Source organism: Cucurbita maxima, unplaced genomic scaffold (genome assembly GCF_002738345.1).
Source record: "Cucurbita maxima cultivar Rimu unplaced genomic scaffold, Cmax_1.0 Cma_Scf00001, whole genome shotgun sequence".
Taxonomy (NCBI): Eukaryota; Viridiplantae; Streptophyta; class Magnoliopsida; order Cucurbitales; family Cucurbitaceae; genus Cucurbita; species Cucurbita maxima.
The window spans coordinates 9276782-9286617 of NW_019272017.1; the positions used below are offsets into that span (position 1 = coordinate 9276782).

A 9836-nucleotide genomic window follows, 5' to 3' on the forward strand; every position below is an offset into this window, starting at 1 on the left:
TCCCTTCAGCAAACGATCGTTGACCGGTTCTTTGGTAAAATAGGCTCTCGATTCAACGTTTTGCTGACTCACGTGATGATTGGATGCTCTTTGCCATTGTGGGGTCCATTCAAAATTCTTTGTCCACTTAGCGGTCACCACGTGTACGCATTTGGTCCTTGTTTATACCAAAGCCATCCACATGTCTAATTTTACATTTACTATAAATTAATCTCAATTAATACCAACTAATCGCTGTGTTTTTCCTTTTTAATATATCCAATTTACTCTTATTCCAAAATAATTTGAAATATGATATTCATTAAAGAAACTACCTGCCATTGAAAAAAAATATCTTAATTAATTAACTTCTTATAAAATACCCTTCATTCAAATAAATTAATAATTTTCAATGGTAAATAACTCTCTAGTTACTAAATTCAAAATTTTAATGTGAATTTATTTTTATCTAAATTTATTCATAACAAAATTTTTATTAATTAAAAGTTGTTAATATTGATATCTCGACTTTAGATGAAATATTGATNATAAAGATATTTATGGAAAAATTATAAATATTAAAAAATTATTATAAATACCTAAATTAATGGACAAATATTTCACCACTTTTTTTTTTTTTTTTTTTTAATTTCTTCCTATATTTTTTTTTGGATATATATGTTATATTATTTATTTATTAAACAATGAAACGAACAAGACTAAAACAGCCATATCTTTTAAGTGCATAAACTAATAGATATTTTAATATTTAAATAAAAACTTTGAATTTGTGTATGCATTATAATGAATAATTAAAAATTTGATAATCTTAATTGCGTTGATGATGTCGGGAATATGAGGGATTTCTTAACGTCTTTTGGATCGTGGAGCCACGTGGGCGCCCGCACCACTCTCCAATATTGGGCCAACTGGGCCAACTGGGCCACCAGTTTGGGTTCAAGCCCGTTTCTATATATATATATATATATATATATTTTACTTTTTTTGAAATATGCTGAACTTACCACTCCACAATTTAAACTTTTTAATATATATTTTAGTCCTAAAATTTGTATTTTAGTTTTTTATATTTTAAAAATATTTATTTTTTTAAATAATTGAGTCATTACCATCAATCTACAAGGGATTTTAATGTTATTTAAAATCACACTTTAACTGTACATAAAGTAATTTCAGAGTCTTATTCCAAACATATTCCCTTATTTTATTACTTAATTTAATTATAATAACATTAAAATCATTAAATTCTAAGCACAAAGAAAGGGATTTTGGACGTGGCCGTTGGCCCGCCAACCAATCCCATTACATGAAACCTCCAGCTGCCGGCCGCCACAGCCCGACTGGGCAATAAAAAATAATAATAATAATAATAATAATAAAAAGGTTGGGGAGGATCTCAGCCGTTGATATATAACGGTCCCACACCTGTAAAGTCTCTCGCATGCAAAAGGAGAGGGACACGTGTACGAAGAGCAGACACGCGGTTCGGTCCCAGTAGAGGCGCAATAACTTCCCTCACTCTTGAGGAGAAAGCTACCGGAACGGGCAATTTAAGTCGAGGCCAACTACTCCATAAATGAGCCCGAAATTTCAACCCCCAGCATCTCAACCGTCGGATCAAATACAGGGGCGCTGACGTGGCATTAATTGGAGGATATTCCCTCTCCTTTCTTTATAAGAACCCAAGGAGAGAGAGAGAAGTGAAGGCTTTTGTTGTAGTAGTTTGCAGGCGGCGAAAGAAGAGGAAGAAGAAGAAGATGATGAAAGGTGGAAACGGCGTCGTTGTGTTGTTGTTGTTGTTGGTGGGGCTGTGTTTGGTTGGGGCAGAAGAAGAGAACCTGAAGGAGGAGTGCAGCAATGACTTCCAGCAGGTGGTGAGCTGCTTCGAATTCGCGACGGGGAAGGCGGCTGCGCCGAGCAAGGAATGCTGTGACTCGATAGAGAGCATAAAAGAGAGGAAGCCGAAGTGCCTGTGTTTCTTCATACAGCAGACGCATAACGGGAACCAGCAGATCAAGAGTATGGGCATTCTAGAGACCAAGCTTCTTCAGCTCCCTTCTGTGTGTCAGTTGAAGAACTCCAGCGTCAGCTATTGCCCTAGTAACACTCCTCCTCCCTAAAATTTAAATCGCCAATTTTTAATTCTTAAACAAAATTAAGCTTTCCGTAGGTTTCATGTTTATTATTATTATTATTATCACCATGGGCTAAATTAATAAAATTAATTTTTAAATTTTTAAAATTTAATAATAACATTTAACACCCTTTATCTTCTTTTGATATTAGTTTATATATATTTTGGTTGAAACCTAATTTAAAAATTATTTTTTAAAAAATGAAGTATTAATAATATCCGTAACAATTTGTTATTTCTTAAAAGTTTAAATTTAGTTTTGAATTTGTTATTTTCTTAAAAATTTAAGATTATTATTGAATTTTTGTAAAGTGAAAATATATTTTTAAGACTAAAAGAAAGTTGGAGTTGTTTTTATTAATTTAGTCTTCAAAAATAGTCTAAGAAGATATAAAATAAAAAAATAAAAAAAAAACAATTTTTTATATTTTAAAATGGAAGTTTATTTCCACGTTTTCTTGGAGTATATTAAAGAGCATAACAAACAGATACAAAAACGTTATAAAAGGGATGTTAATTTTTTCATTTTCACGAATAAAAAATTATTTTCAGTTTATTTTTTACCATCCAACCTAACTAACTCCCTTAGTCATAATTTTGGAATGAGTAATTACTTTTTCCAAAAATTTAAAATTTAAAGATGGGGATTCGAAAATTGAGGTTTTTTTTTTTTTTTTTTTTTTCGTTAAATTATAAATTAAAAAAAATGTCAGGTGAAATTAGGAATAATCGACCATTTTTTAAAGATAGTTTAATAAATATCATTTTAAAAGTTATTTATTTTATTTTTCAGAGCTTCTGGGTTTACCAGCAAATTCACCCGACGCTGCTATTTTTAGCAATATCACGACACCAGCAACACCGGCGGCGACGACGACGAGGACGAGTCCCGGCGGAAGTTCCGGAACTAGGATGGTAGCCAATTCTCCCGCCGGTCTGTTGGCGGTGGCCGTGGCGGTCATCGTTTTCACAGCATTCCTTCCGCCGATCATCACGTATGAAGGATAAAACTATATTGTTAGGGTGGCGGTTCTTATGGGATAAAGTGGAGTGTTGGAGTGTTGTTTTTATTTGGTTTTTGGTTTTGTTTTGTTGATATTTGAGAACAAAATGTTTAAATTTTAAGTCTGTTTCGGTTTGTTTCATTTATTTTCTGAAGAATGAAGATGAGAAGCTCTTACAGGGAAATCCATCTCTTCTCACCACCGACCAAGTTGGGTTTGACTTTTTGACTTTTTTTATTATTATTTAATTTTGGAGTTTGACATTTTTTTCATTGGGTCAACTTAACCGATTGAACTATACCCCAATATAAGACGCAATAGTATTATTTTACAAGTGGTAAGAATGTACGACATGAATATATGGTAATTTTTAAAATATTAAAAATATTGAATATTTGTAAAATAATATGTAATTACCATAAATGTTTGATATTTCAAATTTTATAGATTCAAAAATTAAATTTATTAAAAAATCATTTAAAAAATATTTTAATTTTACTAAAAAAATACTCAAAATATTTTAATTAGACTAAAAAAAATTCATGAGTATTTTAAAAAGTAATACTAATAAATGTATATTTTATTTATTTAAAAAAAGTTTAATAGTGGCTTTCGAGTTATTAAAAAAGTTTTGAAGTAATAATTAAACATTTTGAAAAAAGTATTGAGGGTGGTAAAGTATTATTGATTTTTTTTTTAATTTAAAGGTATTTTTTTTAAGACTTTTAAAAAATTTAAAATATATTTTAAATTTTTTTATTACTATTAATTTAGGAAGATATATGCATGCGTTTAATATTTACAAATTGAAATATTGATATTTTTTTAACATTAGTTCAAGAGACGTGAATATAAATATTTAAACATTAAGCTGTTAAATAGTTTACATCTTAAAAGAAAGAACAATTAAATCATAATCGGTTAAAATAAATGGGAAATTTATTATTTTAATAAAAAAAAAAGTAAAAATAGATAAATAAATGAAAAGATAAAAGACCAAAAAAACTGAAAAAAAAAAGAAAAAAGAAAAAGAAAAAACCATAAAAACGTTAACAGCTAAAATCTTTTGGGGTAACGAAATTTCCAAAAAAGTAAAAACAAAGAGAGGAGTAACGAATTGGGCCGGAAGAAGGCCCACTTATCCTTTCTATATAAAAGCCTAACGAAACGTGTGCCCATTCTAGCTACACACGGTGTTCGTACTCCTTCCCACCCGACGAACATCTTTCTTCCCGACTGAAAAAAAAAAAAAAAGATTCACGCAGCTATTCCGAGTCCAAGAACAAGATCACCCCGTCCTCGCCTTTCTGATAGGTCGCAATATGTCGCAGGTCCGTTCACTCACTTCTTTGTCTCGTTAATTGTTTGTTGCTTTATTTTCTGTAAGATCTTGAGGCATTGCTTCCTTAAGCCCTATTAAATCTTTGTTAATTATTTGATGTCGATGATTGGAAGCTTAATTGCAGTGCGTTATTCCTTAAGATATGGAATTAGAATGAAATTGGCCAATTTTCAACAGTTTGGATGATGCTTAGCTTCTGTTTGATCTATTTGTGCATTTTTTTTTGTTATTCCGTACGACTGCTATGTTTCGAATTCGAGCAGAAATTTCGAGATACTTCTGGAGAATTTGAGTTTGAGATGCTCACATTAGTTCTCCTCGTTTTGAACAGATGCATCCATTAGTTGTGAAATGATTTATTTATTCTTCTATCTTTTTGTTTCCTCTGTCTTATACAGGTTGATAGCAGGAATTCATCTGCAGCCAAACGTGCTAGAACTGATGGTATGTATTGGCGCCACTCTTTCCTTTGTAATTTAGTTATGGCTTCATATTTGCTCATGCACGCTTTCACAACTACGTTGCCTTTGCAAATTTAATTATTATAAGCTCTTTTGAGTGAATGCATGAGGTCTACCAATAATTGAAGTTAACTTTATCGATATCAGAGTCTTGAGAGATTTCCAGTATTCGGCATTATTTGCCGTTGATTAGGGGCTTCTTTTTCTCCTCTCTGTCTGTCTCTGTCTGTCTCATTATTATTATTTTAAATTTTTACTGTCCTAGATCTGTTTATTTGTTTATTTGTTTGTAGGTAGTCGAAGGGAAGATGATTGGACTTGTCCTAGTTGTGGAAACGTCAATTTTTCGTTTAGAACAACTTGCAATATGCGTAATTGCACTCAGCCACGTCCTGCTGATCATAACTCTGTAAGACATGAATGAGCCTCTAAGGAAACTTGAATTGTCGTGTTTTTGATTTGCAAAACCCATTTTTGTCTACTCTTGGAGTTAATAATCGAGATGAAACTTTATTGTGCGTCCTCTCTCTGTTTATCTTAGCGCTGTGTTTTATATGCACTCAGTCACGTACTGCATACATGGCAGAGGATGCGTTCATCAATTTTTTTATGCACAATCTGTAACTAAAATGTGCACACATTTTATTCCTTTTAGTTGTCTTTTGTGAAGGAACATTTTATTTCAAGTGTTCTTATCATCTTTCATTTACTTTTTATTTTTGGCAGCTTATCTGGAGTTCTATTGTTTCTGTTTTGCATTTTTAGGTTGTAATTATGTATTGCATTCAAGAAATTTTTGTAATTATGGTTTAGGATATGCATTTTCTCGAGTCACAACTGATTATTCACTACTTTAGCTTCATGAAGTTGGACTTTATTCAATTTTTTAGGTTTAGGTTCTTCTTGGTGTACTCTCTCCAAGAGCACTTGTATTATGATTTTGTGTTCATTTTTTCAAGTTACATGTAACATCACTTCGCCAGTCTCGACACCTCTTATACGTTTCTTTCATTAAGAAAAGTTCGTCTATTAACCCTCCACATTACCACCAATCACACAAAGTTGAACTCTGCTGCCAAGTTTATTCAAGTTGGACTTTATTCAAGTTTTCTTGATGAACAAACAGCCTTACTTGAGCTTTCTCTCTCTCCAGAAATCTGCTGCCAAGCCCGTTCAAGCACTTCAGGGTTACTCTTATTCTGCCCCTTACATGGGTTCAGGTGTACCCTCTTCAATGTATCCTGGTGTACCACCATATGGTTCTTCCATATTCAACGGTTCATCTATACCTCCCTATGATGTGCCATTTTCTGGGGGATCAGCATATCATTACAACTACGGCAGCCGGTTTTCTGCAGGCAGTCCCTATAGACCCTTGCACCTATCTGGGCCTCCACCTTATTCAAGTGGATCTATGATGGGAAATAGTATGTTCCATTTCTTCTTTGCTCACATTTGTTTGTGATTTTTTTAATAAGGAACCGAACTTTCATTGAGAAGGGCATAGAAAAAGACATCCCACACAAGAGGTACACAAATCTACAAAAATGGTCTCCATTCCAAAAGAACAACTATTAGACATTATATGCTCACATTTGTTCGTGGTTCTTATTTATTACATCATATTGTTCGGTCTATGTTGAACTTCATTTTTCATGTCTTCCACAAGTACTCTATGAGAAGTCTGTGCTGTGGTGATCGATCTATTATTTATCTATTTATTTTGTTTCCTTGTTTTCATAGGTGCAGTGTATGGTATGCCTCCCATAATGGATCGCTATGGCATGGCTTTGCCAATGGGCCCTGGCACCCTGGTAGGTCATTTGATAGTCAACTATTACCCGGTGGCTCAACAGCCTTTTTTTCCGGAGTTTTAAGTTTGGTGTGCTTTTAGCTATAATCTCCCCTCAAACAACAATATTCAACATCCATAGAGATATTGACGATGATAAGTTTCCATGGAAATATTGAGAAAGGGAATCGTTAAATCTTTTTGGTTTATGGAAGATAAGAAATTAAATAAAGGATTTCATCATATCACATTGCCATATTCACCTTGATTTTCAAAATCTGTTATAATAATACACTAACAAATGTATTACAAAGATAGTTATGATTGAATGTTCTAGAGAAATGTTTGCCCATCGGAATGGATATTAAGGCAGGATAGCAACAAAACGTTTTTGTGGACAAAGAATAAAAGCTTACTCCCACAGAATTTCAAATATGTAGGTTTTCGATGAATCTATCTTAAGGTAGTTTCTATTCTTTTTTTATGTAGTGTTGTTCTTGATTGATTTGAGTTTTCACATTTCTGTTCTGTCCATTTCACCATTTATATAAAATTTATGAGCAAGTATATTTCACAGGGTCCAAGGCCAGGTTTTTTTCCAGATGATATGTCTCAGAAGAAGGGTGCAGGTTGCTATTCTTTACTTGCTTGTATCTGCTGCCTTTGATGTACTTGCTTGTTATCTTCTGCCTATGACCAATGATGATGGAAAATTTTTATCATCTAACTTCTTACTTATGCTTACCTATAGATGCTACTCGCGACAATGATTGGGCATGCCCAAAATGTGGAAATATCAACTTCTCATTTAGAACTGTCTGTAACATGAGAAAGTGCAATACTCCTAAGCCCGGGTCACAGGTCTGTTAAGCTATTTTCTCATAAATGTATGATTTTCCTGTATGCTTTTATGATGCCACTAGTTACTAATACTATTGGCAAACCTTTTGTTTTCGAAGGCTTGTGAACGTTGAGTATCCCTTCACATATTTCTGGTCTAACCTTTTCATTTTATTTTGTTCATATATTTTTTAAATGCAGGGTTCCAAAAATGACAAAACTACTAGTAAGTTGAATACATGGACCTGTTCCTCTAGAAGCCGTTTCCTTTTCGAATTTCTTAAGACTAAATGATTCCTAATGTACATGTCTATGATGCCTTCCAGAGCAAAAGACGCCAGAGGGTAGCTGGAAGTGCGAGAAATGTAACAACATAAATTATCCATTCCGAAACAAGTGCAATAGACAAAATTGCGGAGCAGACAAGCCAGCGGGTTCAGAGAAATCTTCATCACCTGCACAGGAAGAAAATGATCAGGTCTGTTGTGTTAATTTCTGTATCTTTGTGTTTTGTTTGCAATTGATTGTACTTTTTTTCAGATATGTATGCATTATGAAGTGGATTTCACACAATTTAATTAACAAGATAATTTATGAACCACTTGAAAAGGGATACCCTTTTGGTAAATTCTCGGTGGCAGGGGTACTTTCGCTGTGTATACCTTTTTCTTTATTTAAAATTTGTTTTCCCATTCATGCATTAATTTGTCATTGTGTAATGTTCCAGTGAGTTCTAGAACATGTTTGAGGGTTGAGAAGGTCCAGATTTATCTTCCAGCGTTGCTCAATATGGGTGTCTGAAAGTCAGTCTTGTCGTCCTCATGTTGCAGCAGTTGTCAAGTCAGTCTACCTCTCTTGATCCGTGTCAAGTTGTATTAACTCAATTTTAGTGCTGGTCGTTTCACTCATTTAATGCACCATATCATGATCTGGCAAAAGATTTAATGGTTGGTTTCGACATTTAACTTTGGAATTCACTTATTCAGTCTAGGCGGCCTGTGAATTTGTGCACTTAAAATATGTTGCGAGTAGACTAAACCGCTCCCTTTTGGGTTGCGGTTTGATCTCTTAATTATTTTTGTGCTGTTGGGTGTGCCAAACTGATCCTTCCTTTCTTAGGACGGTCCCAAAGTTCACAGTACGCATTGGATTAGATAGCTTTTACTTTTGGGTTTGCGATGGCCTATTAACTTATGATCCTTTTTCGTGGCGTCACTTCATTAATATGGTCTATAAATTTTGTTAGCATGGTTGTTGTGCATGCATGTTCGTTGACTGTCAAATATAAGTTGAAGTTAGGTTGCCAAGGCCCAAGGGCGATTTTCGTTGTCATTGTTCATGGTTTATCTCTCATTTATTATTTGTCCTTGCATGTTCATTGACTGTCTTGAGATGTTCGTGTAGTCATGACACTGGATTATTTCGTTGCCCAACTATTTGAAGTGGGTTTACCTTATCACTAGGTAATTTCACTTCTCTTTTTCTTTGGGGTTTGAAGGTCGGGGAGGGGAATGTGGTAATAAAGTGATTTCCTGTGAATTTGATCATGTATTTAAATCAACGTTAAAAATGGCAGATTTTAAAAGCAAGGAGAGCTTTACCCTATCATTTTTCTTGTCATTTGACTAAAATTGCCCCTTGTTTGGAAATTATTCTTTTAGATTTATTATTTTAGACACAGTTATTTTTTAGAAATTGGTAAATTCCTTAAAGTTAAACGGGTGAGGATGGAGCCTACATGAATTAAGGTTTTCTTTTGTAGCTTCACTTTCTGTTTCCTTTTGTTTTTTTCTCGAAGGATTCTTTTCTTGGCAACCGAGTGTTCATCTTTTATTTTTATTTTTATTATTTGTTTTTAAGTTTCTATAACTGCTGGCTGTCTGTGGTGTAGCTCTAGTTTTTTTCTTTAAAGTACTTCATATTCATTTCATCAACTTTTTTTTTTTTTTTTCAAGGTATAAAGTAGTTTGCTTTTGGGTTTAAAAAAATGTACAAGGTTTTTTTCTAAGGTGTTTATCCTTTTGTTGGCAATTTTAAAAGCGATACATCATTAAAGTTATTCGTACATTCAATAAGTTTCCCTTGTGCTTTCTATGTTATGCACAAAGCATGTTTTAGAACGTTATGTTATTTTAAATGTTTTTGAAAGGAAATTTAAAACTAGTCTACTTTTTTAATGGATATTTCGTAAATCCATTTTTATATCCAAATTCTCTCATTGGAAAATGATGTTTTTTTAAAAGGTAATTTCAGAACAAGTAAT

At 33.1% G+C, this 9836-nt stretch overlaps 2 protein-coding genes across 5 annotated transcripts; both read left to right on the forward strand.

The window, feature by feature from the left end:
- The first annotated feature begins 1719 nt into the window (after window positions 1-1719).
- On the forward strand, window positions 1720-3358 carry LOC111493265 (non-specific lipid transfer protein GPI-anchored 1-like). Its single transcript, XM_023142914.1, has 2 exons — window positions 1720-2100; window positions 2928-3358. Exons 1-2 carry the CDS (start codon window positions 1758-1760, stop codon window positions 3140-3142), a joined length of 558 nt encoding a protein of 185 aa, XP_022998682.1. The 5' UTR covers window positions 1720-1757; the 3' UTR covers window positions 3143-3358.
- Window positions 3359-4318: 960 nt separating this feature from the next.
- LOC111492911 (ranBP2-type zinc finger protein At1g67325) lies at window positions 4319-8834 on the forward strand. 4 transcript variants are annotated; one of them, XR_002719940.1, is made up of 11 exons: window positions 4320-4469; window positions 4879-4924; window positions 5235-5350; window positions 6095-6368; window positions 6685-6755; window positions 7311-7362; window positions 7485-7594; window positions 7775-7799; window positions 7900-8051; window positions 8114-8216; window positions 8301-8747. XR_002719940.1 is itself a non-coding variant. In XM_023142421.1 (10 exons), the coding sequence occupies exons 1-10, from the start codon at window positions 4461-4463 to the stop codon at window positions 8301-8303; spliced, it is 1023 nt and encodes a 340-aa protein (XP_022998189.1). In that variant the 5' UTR covers window positions 4319-4460; the 3' UTR covers window positions 8304-8834. The 4 variants fall into 4 exon arrangements, 3 of the variants coding, with proteins under 3 accessions (XP_022998189.1, XP_022998203.1, XP_022998212.1); XM_023142421.1 differs by having other exon boundaries at window positions 4319-4469; window positions 7900-8216; window positions 8301-8834; XM_023142435.1 differs by lacking the exon at window positions 8114-8216 and having other exon boundaries at window positions 7900-8060; window positions 8301-8834.
- Window positions 8835-9836: the final 1002 nt, after the last annotated feature.

Bases quoted from the DNA above. Each gene is read 5' to 3' on its own strand.
- LOC111493265 (XM_023142914.1), top strand. From the start codon at position 1,758: ATGATGAAAGGTGGAAACGGCGTCGTTGTGTTGTTGTTGTTGTTGGTG. The intron at 2,101-2,927 runs GTAACACTCCTC...TTTATTTTTCAG, and splicing joins CAGCGTCAGCTATTGCCCTA to AGCTTCTGGGTTTACCAGCA.
- LOC111492911 (XM_023142421.1), top strand. The intron at 6,369-6,684 runs GTATGTTCCATT...TTGTTTTCATAG, and splicing joins TGGATCTATGATGGGAAATA to GTGCAGTGTATGGTATGCCT. The intron at 7,595-7,774 runs GTCTGTTAAGCT...TTTTAAATGCAG, and splicing joins CTCCTAAGCCCGGGTCACAG to GGTTCCAAAAATGACAAAAC.